The sequence below is a fragment of the Mobula birostris genome, chromosome 18, assembly GCF_030028105.1.
Source record: "Mobula birostris isolate sMobBir1 chromosome 18, sMobBir1.hap1, whole genome shotgun sequence".
NCBI lineage: Eukaryota > Metazoa > Chordata > Chondrichthyes > Myliobatiformes > Myliobatidae > Mobula > Mobula birostris.
In genome coordinates this window covers 46,352,941-46,378,902 of record NC_092387.1, presented here as the reverse complement: position 1 = coordinate 46,378,902, position 25,962 = coordinate 46,352,941, and the positions used below count along the sequence as shown (strand labels likewise).

General features: G+C 43.0%; 1 protein-coding gene across 1 annotated transcript in view; it reads right to left on the bottom strand.

Moving 5' to 3' along the window:
- The window catches only part of sgpl1 (sphingosine-1-phosphate lyase 1), a 104,224-nt gene extending 78,483 nt beyond the window's left edge, over positions 1-25,741 (bottom strand). Inside the window, exons 1-3 of the mRNA XM_072282601.1 lie at positions 25,615-25,741; positions 3,259-3,424; positions 1,042-1,109 (exon numbers count right to left, since the gene is read on the bottom strand). Of these exons, the coding sequence (XP_072138702.1) occupies positions 1,042-1,109; positions 3,259-3,424; positions 25,615-25,626 (246 nt within the window). The 5' untranslated portion in view covers positions 25,627-25,741. The remainder of the gene's footprint in view (positions 1-1,041; positions 1,110-3,258; positions 3,425-25,614) is intronic.
- Positions 25,742-25,962: the final 221 nt, after the last annotated feature.

Genomic DNA, 25,962 nt, shown 5'->3' with positions numbered 1-25,962 from the left:
TTGCAACAGTGACTTTTCTATTGCCCATGGTGGGTTAAAACATAAAAGACATGTTGAGGTGAGATTAACAGGTGTCATTCGTTCAGTAGCATAGCTAACGTTATTTAAACTAGCTGGCTAGCTGCTAAGGAGCTACGCTATTGATGTCCTACATGATGAGGCCAAACTCCCTGTAGACTTGCTTGAAGTTGTAATAGAATAAAAAAAACGACTCCATTATAATATAATAAGTACATATTTTAATGTCACATTTTCTGCATATACCCAACTTGGTTTACAGATTAGACAAAATCACTAAACAAAGTATTACATACACCCTTGGAGGTCGACCGGGGGTGGGGGTGGGGGGGAGCTAACTCCCTGAAATGAGTTTTTGCAGGGTGGGATGTCTAGAGCGATAGGTAAATGAGTAGGAGTACAATTCTCCAACTTGTGGATGACATATAGCCGATGAGTGCTGCACATCACACGTATAGGAACACACTACACGAGTACATGGATGAGGGTGACAAAGTCAGAAGACTTTGGTGGCAAACGCAGTGTGGTGGGGAAAAGTGCAAAGTGATGCATTCTGGAAGAAGCAACATAGAAGAGACAAGATAGATGATTTTGAGGGGGCACAAAAGTGGAGGGACCCAGGAACAAAGGTGGCAGAGAGGATAAACAGAAGTGAGCTTGGCTTTGCAAATTGAGCCATTGATTACAAATGAAGATAAAGTTTTTTAAATTATTGCTTAAGTTTAAGTTGTACTCTAGATACTGTAATTCAGCAACAATTTCACAGCCTTGCCTGAGTGTTACAGAGGTGATTCATCAAAAATATCTGGGGGGGGGGGGGGGGGAGGCAGCTCATACAGTGTAGGTATGAAAACAGGGAGTGTTCTAAACTTGAGGGGGAGAAAGTTAAGGGAGACCTAACAAAGTGATCAATGTTACGATCACAGAGGAAATCTTCCACATTCAACAGCAAAAAAAAACCATCATGCCTTCCTGCATATTCCACTGAAAATTCTACCTTATTAAAATGATGAACATACTTACTGAAGCAGCCAGAAATGGCAATTTTCTCATCATTCTGAAGAAGAAATTTCTTAGTCGTAAGGAAATACCTGCGGAGAGAAAAAAGAAAAAAAATAATAATCAATGGTGGAAAACAGGCGCAGGATCTCCAAGTCAGAAAGGACCTTCCTTCACATCGTTGGCAAATACAGTAATCCACAAAACTGCAGCCTGTTTCAACCTCACAGTAGAATTAATTTCAAGGAAGAAGTCCAAGAGGTGCAAAACAAAATACTGATCATTTTAGTCTGATTGACTCCCTCTAGTTATCAGATCAGAAAAAAAAATACTATTTTACTTCATTTTCATCAAATATAAAAACAGAATCCTTGTTTTTATACAAGGAATACCCACTAAACTTTGAGTAACACAGATCTAAACTGAAGACAAAAAGTACAACACAGGCAAAGTTCAGGTGTATCTGATAAAGTTAAGACTGGATTCAAAACAGACATTCCTGGTCTTTGTGAGGAGACAGCCCATAATTGTAGAGATTTATTAATTCATGTGTTACCAAGAAAGTTTTTGTCACAATGGCCTTCATCAATCAAAGGACTGAGTACAGGAGATGGAATGTCAAGTTGTTGTACAAGACATTGCTGAGACCTAATCCAGAGTATTGTGTACAGTTTTGGGCACCTACCTAGAGGAAAGATGTAAATAAGGTTGAAGGAGTACAGAGAAAAGTTAAAAGGATGTTGCCAGTGCTGGAGGACCTGAGTTACAAGGGAAGATTGAATAGGTTAGAATTTTTTTCATTGGAAAGAAGATGATTGAGAGATTTGATGGAGGTACACAAAATTATGAAGGGTACATGCAAGCAGGCTTTTCCTACTGAGGTTGGGTGGGAGTACAAGTAGAGGTCATGGGTTAATGGTGAAAGGTGAAATGTTTAAGAGGAACATGAGGGGAAACTTCTTCACTTAGAGGGTTCGAGTGGGTGGAACGAGCTGCCAGCGCAAGTGGTTCATGCAAGCTCAATTTCACTGTTTAGAAGTTTGGATAGTACAAGGATGGAAGGGGTATGGTGGGTATGGTCCCGGTGCAAGACAATGGAAATAAACAATTCAAATGGTTCGGCATGGACTTGATGGGCCAAAGGGCCTGTTTCTGTCCTGTACTTTTCTATGACTAAGTAAAGCAATTACTATTATAAAATAAAGTGACACAATGCAGTGATCTCAGCTGCCCCTCTTTAAAATAGTTTCTCACCCACCTGCAGGAGAAGCTAGGTTGAGAGAGATTACAATTTTCATATTTGGAGTGAGACTTGACGTACCTATCAAGTCTATGCCAACTCGCAGAGCATCCCATTCCTCCATTCATAGTCCTATAACCTCTTCTCACACAAATACCCCTCAACACCACCCATCAACCTACCCAACACACATAACGGGGTAATTTATAGACACCAATTAACCCATTAACCAACACATCCTTCCAAGGAGGAAACTGAAGCTCCCAGGGGAAAGTCACACATGCCTACTCCAAACATGGAATAGAATGTGCTCCGTTGGACCTCTGACACAACCTCACCACCGTAAAACTGCCTTACTCAGGCCTCATTTAAAAACTACCACTTCTGACAGTACAGTCATCCCTCAACACTGCACTGGTGTGTCAGTCTACACTTTCTGCTCAAGCTTCTGGGGTGACCCTTCCCACAATGAGCCATGACTGCCGAGAAATGGGGATGATAGATCTCTCGCCACAAAATGCAAGGAATTCCCTGATGTCATCTGGACACACTGGAGCCCTCAATTTACACAACAGCTCACCTCAGTGCAAACGTCCTGCGGGCTGTGGGGATTGCTGTGTACAAATTATGCATCGGAAAAGATTTAGTAGGAACCTGAGGAGCAAATTATTCCATTCAGAGGGTGTTATACACATAGATCAAGCTGCCAGGGGAGATGGTGGAGGCAGCTGCAACAACATTTAAAAGATATTTGAACAGGTAGGAAAGTTCAGAGGGACATGGGCCCAGTATTGGCAAACAGTACTAACTCGGACAGACGTCTTGGTCAGGATGGATGAGTTGGGCCAAAAGGCCTGTTCCCATATAATAACATTTTAGAAAGTACTGTAACTCTGTACATGTGACAATAATCAACTATGGGACATCCTCAGATTGTGAAAGGCCCCATACAAAAGTCAATGATTTAAATTCCTGTTCCTCCCCAGGCCATCCCCACTCACTTTGCTGCTTGAAGAGAAAGCCATGCAGCCACACTACCAGCAGAGTAGCCACGACTGAGATGGCAGCGATTTGCCAGGGCTGCAGCCCTTGGAGTAGTGTGTTTACGTAACTCGTGCCCCGTCCTAGGTACAGCCCGACCGTCTCCTTGTAAACATCCAGCGTCTCCTGGAAGAAAACCAGCAAAGTTAGGTGGTTAGGTGTACTCACTTCAACCCCTCCAGTCGCAGCAACCAAACTCTGGCAGATGTTGGTTCACTGACCTTTACTTCTTGCCCATTCCCCTGCCTTTGGTCACATTTCACCACCTGTGCTCCATACCCAATGCTACCAGTGGCTAAATGAAACATTACCAACCTTCACTGTGAAAGCTCAAACCAGCCTGGCATTTTCAGACTCTGGGAGGAGGAGGAGGAACAGAATTCCACATGGATCAAAAATTTGTTTCTGGATTTTGTTCCCAAAAGGCCTTAGATTCCTCTGAGATGTGAAAGATAAGAAATAGAATGTGTCTCCGTATTTGCTCCTTGGAGTACCTTGTCACATATTTAACAGTTCAATCAAACAATCTCTCGATTGTCTACGCTGCAGGGACAACAAGCCAATTCCATGCAACATGCAAACATTCTTAGAGAATTCTTCTCACATCTTTGTTAATGCAAGACTATTCTTCCAATGCTTTCCTGCACACCTTGGTAAAGCCTTCCAATAGTCTGCCACCCATCTCCCACCTTTTAACATGCCCAGTATCTACTCATCTACACTGTCACCTAGTTAAGCAGTTCTTTAATGTTAAATGTCTCATGCAGTGCTCAAATCCCTCTGCCTATGTCTGCAATCATTCGTCCCACGTCTCCAAGATCTTCAAGGGGCTCATTGTAAACCCCACTCAAAAAGCAGACTCATAATCCAGTCCTCATCCAAAGCCTGTTGTTCAAAAAGAGCCATTGTCTGTCCACACACAGCAGGAACTCCTGGTTGAATTCACAGCCAAGGTACGGCAAAAGCCCAGTGGACTAGACTAAAGGTTAAAACACTCAACTCCAAGCAGACAAGGAGCCAATCTTGAAATGTGGTGGTGCTTCCCTCAAAAGGAAAGACAGAATGTGAAGGAGACAAGACTTGGAATACAGGCCCCTTGAGAAGGTATACTCAAGATACTGAAAGAGATAACAAACCTGGATGATGATTCTTGCTGACAGTCACGCCAATAAAATTTCAAAACAAATGCCAAGAATGTATCAATACCTTCAAAATCTCTCTTAAATATCAATAGTTCACCCAGAAAATAAACCTCAAATCTGGCACATTCCTGCCTTGAGACTGGCAGTAGCATGTGGAGGTGAAAGCTGGGCACAGCAAGGAAAGGCCAGCTTAGATACCCAATCCAACTCATCCTTCCACCCAAAAGAAGGCAATCCAAACAGATCCCCAAGCCCAGTTCTTGGTCTCTGGAGTCGTTGGTGACCGCCCTTGTGCCAATCAACACCCTTTGACGTGTTTAACTCAAGGTCAATGGTTTATGATTCTGCTTCAGATTAGATTCACGTCACATACACCAGAGTGCAATGAAATTCCGTCCTCGCACAAAGCTCACGGAGAAAACTGTATACGTGGTAATAGTAAATACAACAGTAAATAGAACGACAAGAACCATCAGGCAGGACCACACCCCACCTGTGTCAAGGGGCAAGAGAAGCTTTTCTCGTGACCCCATCTCTCATCTCATCTTTGCTGTATTGGAAGCCAGCATAAACATGATGGACTGAATAGCCTCATTTCTGTAGCAGCTGTTCTATGACAATCTCACCAGCCCCATCTACTTTCTCTCTTTCCACACTCCACAAGTTATGATCCCTTAAATGGCCATCCAATCACCTTATGAAGATACCAAATACAATAGATTCTGGTTAGTTGGGACACATCAGGACTAGTACAGTTTGGCCAAATTAAGTGGTTTTAATTTGGAATTAGTTGAAATTTCATGAAAGTAGATGAGTCTAAAAAAGACGGACTACAGTTTAACTGAGTAACAGATTATCTAAATGAAATACAGTACAAATTAGAACACTGTCAATACTACTAAAGTACTATGAAACTGTATTAGTTTCCAATAGTTATTATGGAAGAATTCATCCAGTGTACACTGCCGTGTTCTTTTTATTGACTGTAAATGAACAAAATCAGCACAGGCACCTGTTGCAGATAACGGAGTGCCTTCATGCAATGCATTAGATGAATGCACCCTCCATATTTTTATTCACATTGCAACATTCAAGATGATTATCAATACCCTCGCAATTCTTAATTTGAAGTAGCGAAATTGTTTCATTTTCACTCCCAGCTGTTTCTGGCATCTCCAAACCTGTATGTTTGAAACCGTGGTGAGCAAAACAGTTCTGAATTATCTTACGGCTTATTTCTCGCCAACTATCAGTGACAAAAAAAATCACTGCTTTTTGAACATGAACACACACAAATGACGCCATTTAAAAACTGATCGCTCTGAGCCTAGTGTAGTCTAATGGCCACGCAAGTGCACACAACTGACACTAGTTCAGCAACAGTCTCCTGTCCAAATTAAGCGGCATATTGTCCCAAATAAACAAAAGGAATCCCAGCTATTTTCTCGATTTACTTTTTGTCCTTTAAGAGTTGTCCCAAATAAACAGCTGCCCTGGTTAACCAAAGGCTCAGTTAACTGGAATCCACTGTAAATCTGTTTCCATCTCTCTTACAGGCGGAGTGTGCCATATCATACCAAACATTCTGTCTTCCCTTCTTTCCTCAAAACATTTGGTTACTGAACCAAAGAAAACAGGGCTTCCTATATAATGTACTTAGTCACAGATCATGAAAACAGGCCCCTTGGCCCACCAAGCCCAAGCTAGCCATCCTGCACCGACTTACACTCACCCCATATAATTCTCCCAAAATTCCAAACTCCCCCCACCCCCATTTCCAGATTCAACCACTTACCCAATTAATAATGGCAAATTACAGTGCCCAATTAAGCTGTCACCCTGGACATCTTTGAGATGTGGAAGTAAACCAAACCACTGGAAGAAACCCACAACGTCACAGAAGGAGTTTGCAAACTCCACACAGAGAGCACAAGAACTATGGAGCAGCAATTCCTCAATTTTGGAAGCCTCAATTACATTTATCCTCATCTTGGATCCAAAACAATATATTGACATATGAAGGCCAATGTGCCAAAAGCTTCTTTGGGACCCCTCCCACCAGCACTCGATTCAGTGCCGTAGACCCACTCACTGCGGTTTCACCCTTTTAGGTTGTTCTCTCCCCCCCCCCCCCAAAAAACAGTATCCAAAGTGGTATATACTTATTATTGAGGGGAATGGCCACAGGGGTACTCTGCATTGCTGCCAATTCCCCTTCCCTCTCCTGACAGTCACCTAGGTACCTGCTTCCTGCAAAATAAGGGCAAGTACCTCCCTGTAGCTTCTATCTATCACCTTCTCATTCCCCCATATCAGCTGATGGTCATCAAGCTGCAGCTCGATGCACTTGGTGCAGACGTAGTTATGAGGGGCACTGGAGGTCTCCCAAATTTCCCACATCTCAGATGAGGAACATACCACTAACACTGGACCTATTTTTTGTGCACAAGCTACGTACTAATAGAGAAAAGTACTTAATGAAAACTTACTTAGAGAATCTGTGTCTGTGTCCAAGCCTGTTGAGCCAAAGTCGGCCCACTCTAACACTACCACACTCCAACAATGGCCAGGTCAGGGCAATATTCTTAAATAATTTTAAAATATTGATACAATGATCTAAATTGTTAACCAGGATACCACTCCTAAAGAATTTATCAAAAAACAGGTACTTCTTCACATTATCTCTTCACTGGATTCTTGTTGCATTTCACAGAGCTCTTGGGTACATTGTTTACAAGCTGGTACATCATTTGTTGAAGCAGTGATGGAGAAAACCTGATAAAATTAAATGTTTCTTCTCACTCAACTGTTCTATTATATCTACCAAGTACATCAAGAGGGAATACAAATTAAACCAGATTCCCGATCATGGTTACTTGAACTTTATCTCTGGCTCATTGGATCCACTTCCTCACTTAAGCCTGGAAGCTCTTGATTCAATACTATCCTAAATCACATAACCCTGCCTGGTACAGCCCAAGACAGCACAGGAGAAGTACTGAACAGTTGGCACTGTCTTTCAAAAGAGAAAGTTAAGCCAGACCCACATGAACATAACATATACCATTGTCACTAGTCCAATCAAAGAATGGTGTACCTCCTCCATCTCCTAACCAATATTTCCTTCTCCATCACATTACTGAGAAGGGCTAGTCTGTGACATTTTTTGCCATGCACAATGATTCCTCCTTTTCCCAGATTTCAAGAATGACCACACTGGCTGTAAAACCCTTTGTATTGTCCTAAGTTGCAATAGGAATGCACACTTAGTGTCTTTTAAACACACTACAAAAGTAAGTTTATTAAGTACTTTGACATGCACCCAAACTTGTTGGGATCTTAAGGCTCCTGAAGTGAGACTCTGTCTTGCTGGTTTAATGTTGGATTTCAGACACTTGGTTTGTAAGGTGGTGACTGCTGAGCACAAAGAACCCCACACCCAAGCTCATCAAAAAAACAGTGAATCATAGTGTGTCACAGTACAGAAACAGGTCTTTCAGCCCATCTAGTCTGTGCTGAACTGCTACCAGTGAAGTTTCCATTTCTGCCTCTGTTTTTATGCCCCCAGTCTCTGGGTGAAACAAAACACTTTTACCAATAACTTTGTTTGTCAAAGGAAATGGGGCAAATAAGGTGTTTGCTGGGCTTCTCTCCTCAGACCCTGAGGTTCCTAATACCCCAGCCTATTAAATCTCTGAATGCTTTCAAGAAAGAGTTAAATAGAGCTCTTAAAGGTAGCGGGGTCAAGGGATATGGGGAGAAGGCAGGAACGGGGTACTGATTATGGATGATCAGCCATGATCACAATGAATGGCAGTGCTGGCTCAAAGGGCCGAATGGCCTACTCCCGCACCTATTATCTATTGTCTATAAATCTGTCCTTGCAAGTACTAAAACTCTCATCATTTGCAACACCTGCAGTAAAGTGACTGGATCACCAGTTACAGTCTTCCAAGTGCTTTATGTTTTATGGCTCAGACAGTCAAGACAATGGCTCATTTCATTTTGTGCCAGCTATTGCACAAAGAGCAGTCTCCTCTTTAATAGAACATCACAGCACAATACAGGCCTTTCAGCCCACAATGTTGCACCAACCTTTTAACCTACTCTAAGATCAATCTAACCCTTCTCTCCTACATAGCCCTCCATTTTTCTAATAGAACACAAGTCAGAAACTGATGGGCTCAAGACCCAGTCCGGCTAACAAGTACAAAATATCATGAGATTCTGAGGGAATGTGTCAGGAACACAAAGTAAAAACAAAACCTCAACTGTTCCTTCAAAGAGACGCACAAGTTCACACACTACTACCCAGCAAGAGCAGCATGATTTGCCCAGCCAATATTAATCTCTCAGAATTATCCAGTAATTATTACCCTGTTATTTATACGTATATGCACAAATCACCCAATATATCTCAGATGTGTATTTGACTGGGTGTGAAACACCCAAATAGTTCAAATGAACTTAAAAGCTGCTAGAGAGAAATTTTATTCATTAATTTAATATCAAGGTCAATGCCTCATGAGTTATTTTAATCGCTGATTATATCTGAGGCATCGTCAATCTCAGTAAAACACAGCTAAATCACAATGATAAGCAGCATGACTGACAAGGATACTTCACATATTTTATTCCAATCCCAAACTTATCCAAGCAATTTACCCTGTTTACCTCCAGTTACCTAGGTGTTTCCAACATACATCCCTAAGATTTGAGGTGACATCTTGCACACTTCCCCACCAATGGGCCACACAAGATCTACAACAATAATCTTCAATTACATTCTGCCTTCAAAATGTCCTCATGCACTTCACAGGAGAGTTACCAAGCAACACAACACCCAGACGACGAGGACACCAACAAAACTGTGTTTGCAGGTAGGCTTTCAAATGAGACAAAATGGAAAGAAAGTTACAAGAGTGGCAAGGAGACACAGACAATTTAAGAGGCTTCCAGTCTTGGCAAGTGAAGGAATGGCCATCAATGGAAAAAAGAGAATATGAATTTGAGAGGTCAGAAATGGAGACGGTCAAGAGGTGCAAGGGGTTTAGAGGTGGCAAGACTTGCAGAGACCAAGAGAAAAAATATCTCAGACAGACTGGATCCTGTTCCAGGGAGTAAACAATCCAAACTTCCATATACCTGGGTGCATCCAAGCAAGAAATTACTATCAATCACATTCTCATCTTGGAATTTGTGGGTGATAGGAGAAGGCTCAGGAGCTTGAAGACTCGTACGGCCAGATTTGGGAACAGCTTCTTTCCAACTGTGATAAGACTGCTGAACGGATCCTGACCCGGATCTGGGGCGTACCCTCCAAATATCCGGACCTGCCTCTCAGTTTTTTTGCACTGCCTTACTTCCCATTTTTCTATTTTCTATTTGTGATTTATAATTTAAATTTTTAATATTTACTATCGATTTGTAATCCAGGGAGCAGGAAGCGCAGAATCAAATATCACTGTGATGATTGTACATTTTAGTATCAGTTGTTTGGCAACAATAAAGTATAAAGTGATAGAGCTTTTTAGATTCAGGTGATAACATCACCCAAGTCTTATAACGTGGAGTATGAGCATGAACAATTAAACCTCTGATAGCGATAACCATCCCTTCCAAAGGTGCTAGAGTGTAATTTGCTGATACAGTATATTATGACAAGCTGGGATAAATTGGCCAGGAAAAACCCTTCATACTTAATAGAGAAGGGTGATGAAATTTTTAAAAAAACAGAAGGGAAATTCATTGACCCAGTTGCAAATCTAAGTCCTGAGGTGGTGAGGGTACAAATAACAAGCACTTGGTGAAGCAGATCATCCAGTTTCCCTAGAAGGGCCAAAAGGCCTTCTGAACATCTTCGAATAGGGCACTGCTTGTTCCTGTTGGGCCAATTTGTCCCAAAACCCAGTTTACCCTGAACATGCCAGGTAAATGCATAGCTTTCACCTATCCAATTCTATAGCGCATTCACCATGTCAAAAGGACACTTGATCCTTGAACAGGATGATGAATATGCCCAACATCTGCTCAGTTTACGATAGAGTCTAGTGACCCAGCAAGAGGCACAGCACTCCCAAACCAAAAACAATTCAGCCTCGGAGAAAAAAAGCATTGGAAAGGCAGTGACAGAATATATCAAGAACATCAAAGACACCACAGGAAGTGGCTTCTTAGCAAAGACTAACACTAAAGGCAGCAAACCCAGGGAGAAAACAACAAAAAAAGGTTTGAAAATTCTGCATAACACTGTTAACCTTCACTGTCCTCCCTCAAACAGCAGTGTTATCTTTCTCAAGGGTGTTAGCTGTGGGATTGAGGTATAGAATCCTTATTTTTCTTGTAGTTGAACTTGCTTATATTTTCATATAATCACCTATATACATCATCGTTCAATGAATTTTCCAGTAATTATGGTACAGTTATCTCTGTATTTTTCTCAAAACTTCTTAACTTTAGTAGCAGGTGTCATGCTAATTGAATCTGGCTATTTTATTGGTTAATTGTTTTCACAGAATTTCTATTATCTCTAATCCAGTATAAGAAGGCCATGACTACTTTTTAGCCTGGTTTTTTCTTTGTTCTGCCAATGCTTCTTGTTTTTTTTTGCTGTTGTAACATCTAATAAAATGATCGTATGTAACAAGTTTTTGATTTCCGGAGAACTTTTGGATCGCAAAAGCATCAGGATCCAACATAGCAGAAGGTCTTTCTGCCAAAAGGTTGACACTGAAAAATAAATCAGTGAATTCATCTGGCACGAGACTGCATCAGTCAGTCCATCATATTTGTACTATGCTCTGGATATTTTTCCCATTCAGCCTGCCTTCTGTCATTAGGAAAAGGCTGAAGTACATTATTAAATGTATGACAAAGTGTCTAGAATGTCATTAATATAATCAGGCAATTAAAGTACTTTTTCCAAAAGAAATACAAGTGACTTAGGAGTCTAGAATCTGCAGCAAAATACAAGACACGAGGAAATCTGCAGATGCTGGAATTTCAAGCAACACAGTACAAATATGATGGACTGAATGATGTACTCTTATGTCAGATGAATTCACTGATTTATTTTTCAGTGTCAACCTTTTGGCAGAAAGACTTTATGCTATGTTGGATCCTGATGCTTTTGCGATCCAAAAGTTCTCCGGAAATCAAAAACTTGTTACATATGATCATTTTATTAGATGTTACATCAGCAAAAAAAACAAGAAGCATCGGCAGAACTTTTATGTGTGTTGCAAAATACAAGATACTGGAGGAACTTTGTGGGTTAGGCATGATCTAGAGAGGGGAATGGACACTCAATCTCTTAGGTTGAGACTGGACTGAAAAAAGTTTTTTTTAACTTAAAGAATACTGGCTGTAGTCTCCTTTTATATCCTGTCTTCCTTCTATCGTTCAGTCTACATGAAGGGTCTTGACTTGAAGTGCTGACTGTCCATTTCCCTCCACAGACGCTGCCTGATCTGCTGAGAACCTTGTGTTGTTTTATGAGAGAGAACTCTTGCTTCACAGTGATGTTCAGAAAATGAATACTGGGGAACCAGTCGTTACAGTCCAGTTGGATTTCCAAACAGCATGCAATGGAACTCCTCAAAGAAATTACTGAACAAGCAAAAAGCTCATGACAGTGCAAGCAGTATATCAGCACGGACTGACAATTAGCCCAGAGTAAACAGACTGGGATAAATAGTTAGCTGACTGTACCTGACCCCCTCAAGAGTTAGGGAGTGAGTGGGAGGCAGAGGGATCAGTGCTGCAGCCTCAACGATTCATGAAAATGTCTATGTTGTGGCCAGCTGGGCAGTCTAGTTTAACTCCACCACGGACAGTCCCAAGCTCAGCTGCGAAAGCAAGAGGGTTGGGCGTGGGGCTAGCAACCCCATCCTGTGAAAACACAGTGCTACATAAATGCCAACAGAAGCTCCAAAGACCCCATCTCTTGAAGAGAAAGGATACACCAAGAAGATGGGTTACATCTGGAGGCAATGTGAAAGACTGGCCCAGGACGGAGGACTCTGGTGAGCTACTATCAGCAGTCTATACCCCGGTAGGGATGATGGGGCTTAAGTTGAGTTAAGAACACTCCAGTTTACTCCAATGTCCCAAAGTCGTGCGGATTGGTGAGTTAATTGGTTACTGTTAATAACCGTAGTGCAGCTGGGTGGTAGGAGAATCCAGGTCAAGTTCATGGGCAGATGAGAGAACATGTCACAGGGGATGGATGGAAATGGCACAAGTGCTGTTCAGGATCATTATTGTAGGGATAGAGATCATATGTGTACAAAAGGTACAATGATTAACACATTTGCAGGAGCGTCACAGGCACAGAGCATCATATCAACAGCGTTCACTAGAAAAATATGAACTAAATTATACAAATTTTACCAGAAACAAAACAAAAATAAAGTCCATTTTAGTTCAAAGTAATCAAACTGATCTTAGTGTTGCTAAACTATCATGATTAGGGCTGGGCCAGTTGGTTCAGGAATCAAACGGTTGAAGGGGAGTAGCTGGTTTTGAACCTGCTGATGTGGGACTTTAGACTTGTACCTCCTGACTGAAGGCAGCTGCAAGAAGATGGCATTACTTGGATTACGGGGATCTTAAATGACGGGTGCTGTTTTCCTGAGACAGTGCCTACAGTAGATAGCTTCGTCGGTGGGGAGAGGGATGTGCCCATGATGCATTGGGCCAAGTCTGCTAAACTTTGCAGCTTATTTTCCTACACATTGCATGTTTTATACAATAAGCAAATACTCCAAAGTGGATCACCCTGAACATAACAGATTACTCATGGTTTGCACAACCATTCCCAGCAATATATTAAAGCTATTCAAAGGTCAAAAGTCCATTGGAAGTCATCAGTACTAAGAGCAATTAAAAATTAAAGTCATGCAAGTCATTTCAACAGATGGTAAAATAAACCTGATTCCACATGCTTTCAATGTTCAGCAGTGGTCACATCCCTCATTCTCCAAGGCTCACAAAGAACAGCAGAAACACCCAGTCACTCACTGCTCTGTCCCTGCTTCAGCACATTGATGCATCTCCACACAACACACACCAAAATGCCAGAGGAACGCAGGTGCCACAGAAGGGCTTCGGCCCGAAACATCGACTACTTTCTTCTATAGATGCTGCCTGGCCTGCTGAGTTCCTCCAGCATTTTGTGTGGGTTGCTCAGATGTCCAGCATCTGCAGACCTTCTCTTGTTGGTGTATATCCACGTCTCAAATACATACCACCTGAACCCACTAACCCACCATCTCTTTCTGGTTCCCCACTTCCTTCCCTTTATTCCACGATCTATTGTCCTCTCCTATCAGATTCCTCCTTTTTCAGCCCCTTAGCTCTACCCCCCCCATCACTTCCCAGTTTCTTACTTCATCAACCCTCACGCACCCTCACTTATCACCCGCCAACATACACTCCAACCCCTCACCCAAACTTCTTATTCTAGCTTCTGCCCCCTTCCTTTCCAGACCTGGTGAAGCTCTCAGCCCCAAAAACATTGACTGTTTATTCCCCACCGTAGGTACTGCCCGACTTACCGAGTTTCCCCACTCCCTCCCCTGGTCAGCTACCTCTCTCCTCCCCTGTCTCCATCCTCCCCCTCCCATTCTGACTCCCTCCCCTCCCACCATCCCTCCCGTCCCTCTCTCCCCTCCCCCTCCCCGTCTCTCTCCCTCTCCTCCCCCCCCTCTCTCCCCCTCCCCTCCCTCTCTCCAGATTTCCAGCATCTTCAGAATCTCTTGTTTATAACCCATCAAATGGACTGGACAATCCGGCCTTCTTGCCACAAAATACCATATCTTTCAACACCCCCTCTATGTCCTTATTTACAACATGAAACGCCTCTTATGTAACTGCAGTACAAAGTTAACACAATACACTTTTGATCAATCATTGTCACGCTTATAAACAGTGACATATTTAGAGGCGTTTCTGGGAAACTATTTTGCACTTGCTTCCCTCTGGGACTGCATTTAATTTCCTTGTACAGTCCAGTACAAGGGACAGGTTTACACTGCAGGCCCTAGTCAAGTACAAATGAGAACACTAGCTCCATTCTGACGCTATTCACAAAAGCCGTGTTGTAGCTACAACCAGTGGAAGGCACCTCCCTGCTCCACCCACACCTCCAAGTGGATCATTATTATTAGGCACTGAATCCTAGTACACGTCAGCTGCAGAACTAAAGCAGTCCCAATGTACGAATAAAATTAACCTAAATAGAGAGAAAATTCCATCTCCCATTCATCACATCTACACCCCTTTACCATGCATTAAAATAATTTACGTCCAGCAGTCAAGTACTTAAAAACACAATCAGGAAATGGGAATGGGACAGGACAGGCCTTTGTACAATTGGAGAGAGATGCTCGAGCCACTGGGAAGAGTCTTGCTCTTTTTCCAAATAATGCCAAGAAGTTGTTCTATTTTAAAATACTTCCTTGGACATGGTATTTATTGCTCTGGATCTCGCAGGCTACGACTTGTGGACCTTGCACTGGGCTGTCCATCTGTGCTGCACCTTCTCCAACGGTAACTATATTCTACACTCTGTTACCACCTTTCCCTTTGTATTACGTCAAAATATTTGTTTTGGAATGACCTGTACGGATCGATATAAAACCAAGCTTTTCACTGTGACAATAATAAACCCATTATTCTCGAAGGTAAGACAAGGGTAATGTGTTATCCACTTTATTAATGTTAGGGGAGAGATTTAATAGGAACTAGCGGGGAACAACATCTTCACCCAGAGAGGGGTCAGAACACAATGAGCTGGCAGAGGAAGTTGGGTTGAGGCAGGTACATTAACAACATTCAAAAGGCACTCGGATAGGTACATGGATAGGAAAGACTTGGAGGGACGTGGTCCTAAAGTGGGCAAATGGGATTAGTTTAAATGGGAATCTTTGTTGACGTGGCCATTTGGACGGAAGGGCCTGTCTTCGAGCTGTATGATGCTATGACTCGATAAGTGATGTGAAGTTACATTACCTAACCAGTTACGATTGAAAGATTTCCTTTCCCAATGAACATTCATCATTAAAAGGCAAATTACTAATACACATGACTTTTAGTTTTTAATTCCAGACTTGTATAGTTAGTTGAATTTGTGCGAATGTGCGACACGAACTTCCATTTCAGAATCTACAGCGCACATTCCTGGCTACAGGTTCAGCGACAACCAATGTACTGCTGTACAATGTCATACTTGCTCTAAGAAAGCAGCATTCCCTCAGAACTGCACTGCAGTGTAAAACACTGACTGACTGCACAAGTAGGGAGTGGAACTCCAACCCATTAGACGGCTCCCTAAATGGTCATGCTACTGGTGCCCTTCTCCTTCTGGATGAATGTCACGCCATTGAGAGGACCTGCCCTACTGAGTTGCGGGAAGTAGAGTCATAGAGCACAGAACAAGCTATTTGGCCCAAGACATGAGTTTGTTTTGCATTCAGCTGCATGAACCAAAACAAAACTGAGCAAAGGAGATTACGGGCATTACGAGGTTCTCCAATAAAGTGAACAAAGAGAACACACTTCTGGGGAGGTGAATCACTTCCTGGAGGGCTCTGGTCAAGGCAAATCAGCTAAAAACGTAGTAAGAATTTCCTCAGAAAAATCAAAATGCAAACCATTATCATATTTTCTGGGAATGCCCTGTTATCAAAGACTATTGGAGTGGGATACATAATGCCCTACAAAACACCTTTAAATGTGAAATACGCTGAGAAAGTAAGACCGTATATTTTGGGTATATACCTCAAGAATGGTTGAAAAGAGATAAATATTTAATGAATATACTGCTGGTGGCTGGTAAAAAGACCCTTACCAGGAAATGGTTATCACAGGAGAGCCCAACTTTAAATGTATGGATGGAAATTACAATGGACATTTACAAAATGGAGAAAATAACAGCATCTGTTAATCATAAGCTGGAATAACTTGATTCATACTGGGAAAAATGGTTTAACTACAGAACACCTCATAGGCCTGATTTTATTCTCACAATTCAATGAATATGTTGTAAAAAAAAATCACTCCCTACTTTGTACATAGTACTCTTCTTTTGATTGTTCTTTCTTTCCTCTCCTTTCTATAAGTGTATACCTCAAATAAATATTATGTGGAGATTTGTGACAAATGACTATATGATATATATATGTACACTATCTGAAATACATCTTATGGAAAGTTTTGTTTGATGATGGGGGAGGGGGAGAAGATGGCGGCATGACGACAGCGTGTGTGGCCACTTCAGTGATGAATATCTGTTATCTGTCAAGTAGGGGACCGTGCACAATCCTGATTTGATGGAGACGGACATGAGAGTGCAACGGAACATCTGGAAAACTTCTGCTTTGCTACCGCTGCTACTGTGTGGTAACCGGAATCTCTGGAGCTGAAGGCCTCGAAATCCTCAGCTTTGCGTGTTTCAGCGGCTGGGGAGAGGTCGAAGGCGCTCGGCAGAGGATGGCGCTCGGGAAGCTAGGAGTTTCCGGACGGATGGACTCAGGGTCGGCTGGGGTCAGCTGCTTCCAAGGTATCGGCAAGTTTACGGTGCCTGGAGGCTTATGGCAGGGAGTTTCTCCCTTTTGCCGCCTGCTATCGGGGTCTCGGGAGTCAATCGACTCGGGACTTTGAGACTATTTTTTTTTTTACTGTGCCATGGACTGTTCTTCATCAAATTATGGTATTGCTTTGCACTGCTGTAACTATATGTTATAATTATGTGCTTTTGTCAGTGTTAGTCTTTGGTCTGTCTTGTTTTCTGTGATATCACTCCGGAGAAACATTGTACCATTTCTTAATGCATGTATGCATTTCTAAATGACAATAAAAGAGGACTGAGTGTTCTCATAATCTAATCTAAAAAAAAACTTCAATAAAAAATAAATTACAAAAAAAATTTCCTCAGGGAAACAGTAACCCCACATGTCAGTATGCAATGTGCCACACAAAAAGCTACATAAAGCAGAACTTGAGAACAAAGCGTGAATGGGCATACACTCACCCACTCCGAGTGTATGGGCTTCACTGACAAGGTCAGTATTTACTGACGACTTTAACTACACTTGAGAAAGTAGGTCAGTGCTTCTGGTGAACATACTCCCCCACAGTATTGGGAAGGGAGTTCCAGGATTCAGAACCAAATGGTAACACATCATGCTGTGCCTTGGAAGGAATTCCCTAAATGTCCATGCTCCTGGTGCCCTTACCCTTCTTGATGAAGGTCATGGCACCGAGAGGTGCTGTCCTACTAAACAGAGTCATATAGTGTGGAACAAGCTATTCGGCTCACCTAGACCATGTCAACCTGGTCTTCTGCCTAGTCCCATCTACCTGATCACAGACTATATTTCCCCTAACCCCTTCCATCTACGTACCCACCTAAACTTCTATTAAATGTTACAATTGAATCTGCATCCACCACTTCCAAACTCACACCGCTCCCAGTGAAGTCGTTTCCCCAAAAATTCCCCTTAAATATGTTCCTTTCACCCTAAATCTATGATTTCCGCTTCTAAGTCTCCCTCAACCACAGGAGAAAATGCCTGCATACATTCACTGTATCCACGTTCGGAAATAACATCTCCTCCTCACTGACAATCAAAACTGCCACACCTCAAAAGCCATCTGTAAGCTTGCTGACAACACAATTATAGTTGACAGAACTTCAGATAGTACAGGATGGTACAGCTGATTGAGTGGTGTCACAACAATCTTGTACTCAATGTCAGTAGGACCAAGGTACTGATTGTGGCCTTCAGAAAGGGGAAGTTGAGGGAACACACTCCAGTCCTCAAGAGGTGTCAGCAGTGGAAAGGATGAGCAGTTTCTGGTTCCTGGGTGTCAACATCTCTGAAGGTCTATCCTGGGCCCAACACACTGAAGAACTTACAAAGAAAGCACAGCAGAGACTATATTTCATTAGTTTGAGAAGACTTGGTACGTCACCAAAGAATCTCGCAAATTTCTACAGACGCACTGTGGAGAGCATTCTAACTGGCTGCACAACTATCTGGTATGGAGGGGCCACTGCACAGGATCAGAAAAAGCTGCAGAAAGTTGCAGACTCTGCCAGCTTCTTCATGGGCACTCGCCTCACCTGCATCAAGGACACCTTCAAAAGCTGATGCCTTAAAAAGGTGGCATCCATCATTAAGGACCCCCATCAACAAGGACATGCCCTCTACTCGTTTCTACCAACAAGGTGGTGGCACAGGAGCCTGAAGATACGCATTCAACAATTCAGGGACAGTGTCTTCCCCTCCACTCATTAGATTTCTGAAAGGACAATCTCACTATTTTTTCTTTTTTTTTTTGGCTCTTTTTGCACTAGTTACTTTATTTAAATAATTTAAATAGTGTGAAGAGAGTGTGATTGGTGATGGACCAATACAAATCTCTAATATTCTCAAAAAATGTTTTATAGAACTCCTTACTTTTGACAATATGACCCAACAGGCAGACAAGATGTCAAAGACTGCACTTTTTGAAAACCTATCAACAGTTGCTGTACAGGATGACAGAGCACAGACCATTCAGCCCATCGAAGCCATGCTAACTATTGTAAACAGCTGTCCAATAAATACATCCTAGCTCCCTACTGCAATGCGTCACAAATGCACAGCTGGTCATCTATTGTTCATCCGACTTTCCAGCAATCGTAATAAGAAATCAAAAAACAAAGGATAAACAAAAAAATCAGCCTTCCCTTGTAGTGTTATTCTAAATTCAGGGTCGGCTACTTCACTTTCTTTTAAATATAGCTCTGTTGTAAACATTGCTAAGGACAGTGCAGGGATGATGTCTCTAGTCTTACAAAACTTGCAGAAGCCTTCAGCGATTAAGGGAGCTAGGGCTTTACTCTTTGGAGAGAAGGAGGATGAGAGGAGACATGATAGAGGTGTACAAGATAATAAGAGGAATAGATAGAGTGGATAGCCAGCGCCTCTTCCCCAGGGCACCACTACTCAATACATGGCTTTAAGGTAAGGGGTGGGAAGTTCAAGGGGGATATTAGAGGAAGGTTTTTTACTCAGAGTGGTTGGTGTGTGGAATGCACTGCCTGAGTCAGTGGTGGAGGCAGATACACTAGTGAAGTTTAAGAGACTACTAGACAGGTATACAGAGGAATCTAAGGTGAGGGCTTATATGGGAGGCAGGGTTTGAGGGTCGGCACAACATTGTGGGCCAAAGGGCCTGTACTGTGCTGTACTATTCTATGTTCTAACACTAAGTTCAGTAAATAGATTTAAAATTAAGATAAAGCTGTGGCCCATTTCTATTAAAAGAACTTTAATTCAGATAAAACAGCCAGGGTGTTATTTTCACCAGGAGAGACTTTTCCCATGAAAAAACTTATTCCTGGTGAAGCATCAGATGTTAGGGATGCACAAGGGTCTATGATTAGTAAAGAGATTCTGGAAGGGTGGTCGGAAGAGGAGGAATGATGGTGGCCAATTTTAAAATCAACACCATCACCATACTGGAAGACATCACAGGTCAGCAAACTAGAGCGGGGCGTGCTAAGTGGACTTGATGGTTGTTATGGGCAGCCACGCTTGGCTAACTCAACAGATTACAAGCACTGGAACGTGGGAGAGGGCTGTAATAAATAAAACTGAAGATAAGGCAGGATTTAGCACAAGCACCTCAGGTCTCCTGTTGATCGATGACGAGCACTCTCCGTAAGACCATAAGACATAGGTGCAGAATTAGGCCAGTCGTCCCATCAAATCTGCTCCACCACTCCATCCTGGCAGATTTATTACCCCTCTCAACCCCATTTTCATGCTTTCTCTCCATAACCTTTGTCAAAAAAGCATGGAGAAACAGAGACCAAAGAGGTCAAGTACCCCTTCTGAAATGCCTCCATTGCTATTACTTTAAATAAACACACCTCTCAGATCGGAGTTATGCCTGGTGTTTTATCTGCACCCAAAGTTTCTAATCCAGAGCATTGAGTCATCGAAATTTGACTGCTTACTACGAACAAAGACACTGCACACCAGAAGTACATTATATTTGAGGCCATCTTGAGAAGTATGTGAACGACATTGTAGAAAGCCCCTCATTGTTTTTCTTTACCTTTCAGTAAGACATTCCCAGAATTAAAATCAGAATCACTTATTACCAGAATGTGAAACATACCAGAACTGACTGTGGTTCGGTGCCAAGCATAAAACACAGGACAATACCATAACTGACAACACAATAGTAACCAGCAATTTACAAGATGATAATGCAAACAGCCATGAGCAATTGACAATTAGCAGACAGTCACATGCATAAATGTCAATAATCAAACTTAAATAAATGTGAAAATAAGAACAGACTCAATAGTTATTAACAGAACAAGGAGAACAGGAAAGACAATTTAATGGATGTTGTGCAGGGACATTCACCTGAGTGAGTTTTGTTGAGAAGATGGATAGCAACAGGAAAGAAACTTCGAAAATGACATGTAGTCCTGGTGAAGATGGACTTGTGGTATCTCTCTGATGGCAAATTGGTGAATGGGTGACTGATAGGATGGGTGGAGTCAGTTCTTTTCTTCACGCTGGCGATGAACGGTCTAAGTTAATAACAGACTCCACTGAGCAGAACACTCATTGCAACCTGGGCTCGGAGAGAGGAGGCAGCGGAAAACCAAACGGTGATAGAAGTGGTCACCACACTCTCAAAGATAGATAAATAAAAATTCAGTCAAAATACGCCCTGGGATGTTAAGTTGCCTACGTTGGTGTAGGAAGAATAATCTCTCCATCTTGTGATGGGCATAACATGCTTGTCCCACTTCAATGTATTGGTAGTGGTAGTCCCCAGGGGTTTGAATGACTCAACCACAGTCACAGCCTGACCATTAATTTCCAAAGGGGAGAGGCAGGTAGGGGCTTGTGAGCAGAAGTTAATCCTCATTTCCAGTCTCTTGATAGCATTATCTCCAAGTTGCTAAGAGCACACCATGTTACAAGATGGCCTACCTCCCCGTGACAGCAGGTGACATCATTATCATGGACGAACGAGACCAACTACAGTCATGTCATCTGTGAACTTTAGGATTTTAATGGATTTGTCTGTGGAGGTACAGTTATTTGCATGAAGTGGGAACGGGAGGGGTGAAAGAACACAGGCCTGTGCAGAGCCAGTGCTTACAGACATTGGATCAGACAAGTAGAACTCCAGCCTTACATACTGCTTCCCTCCTGTCAGCGAGTTGGTAATCCACTGTAGGGTACAGCTAGTTGTGATAGCATACTCCAGAACAATAATGTTGAAGGCACAGCTAAATTCCACAAGCAAGATCCTCACATAGGTGTTGGAGGAGTCCAAATGTAATGAAGACACAAGTTAACTGCAACCTCAACTGCAACTTACTTTATAAGCAAACTGGGTCAAGAAGAGGACCAGTAATGGACTTAAGGTTGGCCAATATCAGACGTTCAAAGGTTTAAAAACTACTGAAGTCAAAGCAACTGGCCTAAAAAAAAAATCACCAAATCCAGTGATCTTGTCTTTCTAGGGAACTGGAATGACCATAACAACTTTAAAGCAGTCCGGAACCCTGCATAATTCAGAGAGGTGTTAAGTATCTCAGTGAAGACAGGAGCTAGCTGATCCTCACAGTGCCTTAAAGTACCAGGTGAGACACCATTAGGGCCTGCAGCTTTCCTAATGTTCTGTTTTCCAAGTAGCTTGAGAATGTCTTTTTATTTCACAGAAAGTATAGGGTGGATGGATGGAGGGGGCAGTGGGGGTCTGAAGAAGGTGAATAGGGCTGGGGTGAAGGGGGGATGTGACATTGGAGTGGTTGTGCAAGGGTTAGGGGTGAGGAGAGGCTCAGCACATCAGGATCCGAGGAAGTAAGAAGAGGTAGATGTTGATTTTCTGTTTTAAAAAAATAACCTTGTGCCAAACTGCTTGTTTGAAACACAAACAAATATTTCAAAATGGTTCACTGCCACACACAAAATGTAGTTCCAAGAAATTCCAGTCATTCTATTCCCACATTCTCAACTAGTATTTAGCCAGGGAACCTTATAACATGCAAAGCCGGAAGTTCTATTTAGAGGTTAAAAACTCCCAGTTTCTGGACTGAGGTAAACCAAGAGCAATTAGTGGTGTCTTGCAATTTTGGATTCTTCCTCCAACTAAAACTAGACACAAGCTGGTATTATTCTAATCCAGATTTCCTGGATACTCTCAAACTATTTTACAACTGAGCTTCAATATGGTGCCATGTTATTAAATCAAAACACATTCTAGAAGCAAAAATAACAACCAAATAATTCAAGCCCCTTTATATTCTCCCTTTGCAATATTTAATCTAGGTAACATAATTGACACAATAAGGCCCCCAACCTTACAGCTCTGGCAGTGTTATAAATGTGGATCATGAAACGGCCCATGCTTCACAAAAGATATTGTCTTTCACAAGTACTTGTACCACGGTAATGAAAAAGAGCAGCCATTTATACACAGCAGGTTTTCTCAAATTGGCTTTAAAAATGTTGATTGGGAAACAAACCCTGCCTAGGAATGAGGGAGTTTCATAAAAGCAGTTTCAGAAGAGCATCTACATCCACCCAAGGGAGCAAATGGCACTTGAGATTTCTATCAGATCAGGAAGGCAGAAGGTACGAACTCCATTAGTATATACTTAAGTGCCAATTTATTTATGTACTCAAATATTTTGTACCCACATCTATTTTTGCACATCACAGAAACCAGCTTCCCCCCCTATCTGCACTTCTCGCCGCTTTGGAAAAGTAGCCAACATAGTTTCGAGGATTCCCCACCCGCACACCCCCCCCAATCAGCCAGAGAATACAAAAGCCTCAAAAGCTCATACTGTACCACCAGGCTCAATGGCAGCTTCTATCCTGCGTTAAGGCTACTGAAAACTCCTCTAGTACAATAACACAGACTCTTGACTCAGAGACTACTTCACCATGGCTTTCCACTTTGCCTGTCTGCACTGTACTCTCTCTAACCGTAACACTACCCTGCATTCTATTACTGTTTTACATGGTACTACCTCAATGCACTGCCGTAATGATGACATCCAAAACACAATTTTTCACCATACGTCAGTACACCTGACAAGAATAAACCAACATACCAATTTTGAGTCACAAGTACACAATACTTTAAGACTAGAAAGCTGACCGCCTCTCTTTCTCCATCCTTTTTTCTGTGGACCACAGAACAAAGGATTTGACCACAAAATTCAAATTAGTCATTCAGGGCTGATGTCAGGGAGTATGCCTTCACAGCTAAAATTGGAACTAAAAGTTCCAAAACCACCTCCTGTCTTGTTAGTCCACAAAACTAAGACAGTCTCAACCTCTCTCCTCCAAGATACTCTAGCTTAGGGGTTACATGTTCTTTGATCATGACCTTGTAAAGCACCTTGGAATAACTTTCCACCGTACAGCCATCAGACAAGCTGGTGCTTGATTCATACCTTCTCACACTAGTTGCGGTTACAGCAGACTGTACTTAAACATTTAGTTTTCCAAACGTTCGCTCACCAGATTTACGGTTCAGGGAGAGACATGCACAACAGAGAGAGAACTGCAAAAAAAAACTCTTATCACTGTCTCTAACAAACAGCCTCTGTTCAAAACAGGAAAGATGGGATATTTGGAAAGAGCAGATTCTTTCTAACCCACTTCTCTGGATAATCAGCAGCATGATCATATGACATATCCCACAAGGCTGCTGACTCGAGTCACAGTGAATGAAATCACACAAGGAACAACGAAAGGACACAGCTGAATTACTTTTAGGTAATATCTCATCACATCAAAAGGTTATTCATAACCAAATTACTTTTGAAATACTGACATTGTTATGTATGTAGAAAATAAGCATTTCACAAACAAGAACAGTGAACAAATAACTAATCTCTACCATGATGTCTATCATCTCTGGTTTTAACAAAAGCATCGTGAAGTTTCCAAACAAGTGTGTGTCATTATTTGAGTACCATAGCGAAAAGTCAGTTTAGTTTCTATTAGTGGTGCTCACACCGAACTTCCACGCAGAGACAAGAGGCACTAAATGAGCAAATGAAGTTCCGCAGATTAAGAAGTTACTTAAATTATTAGTGAGTTATACCGTCCATCAAATGCAGACATGACAGTATGGTTAATACCCTCCATATCACTGACAAAAGATCTGTTCACCGTTTTAGGGACCATATTGTATATCAACTGACTTCTCGACGGCCGAGACTTCAGATTACTATCACAGAGCGATGGAGATACCAGTCAAACACACACACCTGACAATTCACAATCACAACAGAACTTTACGTTTAACACTGCATTCTCACCGGGCCGCCGACTACTGTGGCTACATCACGGATGGATGTAAAAGACACGTGGAAAGCCGGCTACAGTGGTAATATCACGGGCGGAACGCCGGCTACCGCGGCTATATCACGGGCGGAACGCCGGCTACCGCAGCTATATCACGGGCGGAACGCCGGCTACCCTGGGTATATCACGGGCGGAACGCCGGCTACCCTGGGTATATCACGGGCGGAACGCCGGCTACCGCAGCTATATCACGGGCGGAACGCCGGCTACCCTGGGTATATCACGGGCGGAACGCCGGCTACCGCGGCTATATCACGGGCGGAACGCCGGCTACCGCGGCTATATCACGGGCGGAACGCCGGCTACCCTGGGTATATCACGGGCGGAACGCCGGCTACCGTGGCTATATCACGGGCGGAACGCCGGCTACCCTGGGTATATCACGGGCGGAACGCCGGCTACCGTGGCTATATCACGGGCGGAACGCCGGCTACCGCGGCTATATCACGGGCGGAACGCCGGCTACCCTGGGTATATCACGGGCGGAACGCCGGCTACCGTGGCTATATCACGGGCGGAACGCCGGCTACCCTGGGTATATCACGGGCGGAACGCCGGCTACCGTGGCTATATCACGGGCGGAACGCCGGCTACTGCGGCTACAAGACAGATGGAACACCAGCTATTGTTACATCACAGGCGGAACGCCGGCTACTGTATCAGAAGCCTCGGCCATTGTTGCGGGGCCGGGACTTTTGTGCAACTCTCCCACCGTCTACATTGCTCCTCGTCCGCTACCCGCTACTTAGAGTCGCCCCCTCACCCGCAGCTCCATGTCTCCTGCGCTCTGAAGGCTCCCCGCCGCTGCCGTGTTATCTCCCTCACCAGACCCACTGATTGATTCAGATTTGCATGAAGCCAACGCACAACCGACGCCAGCCTCGCCGAGCAAGAGGGCAGCGCTCCACTTCCTGGCCGGCACTCCGCGCACAGCGACAGCTGGCGGAGCGCAAATCCTGGCGCAAGTCTGGGCGCCCGTGCGCCGCCCAGCGCCGGTTGCTCAACTTCGTTTCTCCGGGAGATGGGAAACTTCTTGTCACTGTCCATCGGACAGGTTCTTACCTCCGATCGCTCCTGAACAGAATACCTCGCTGGGCTATTTTAGAAGGCG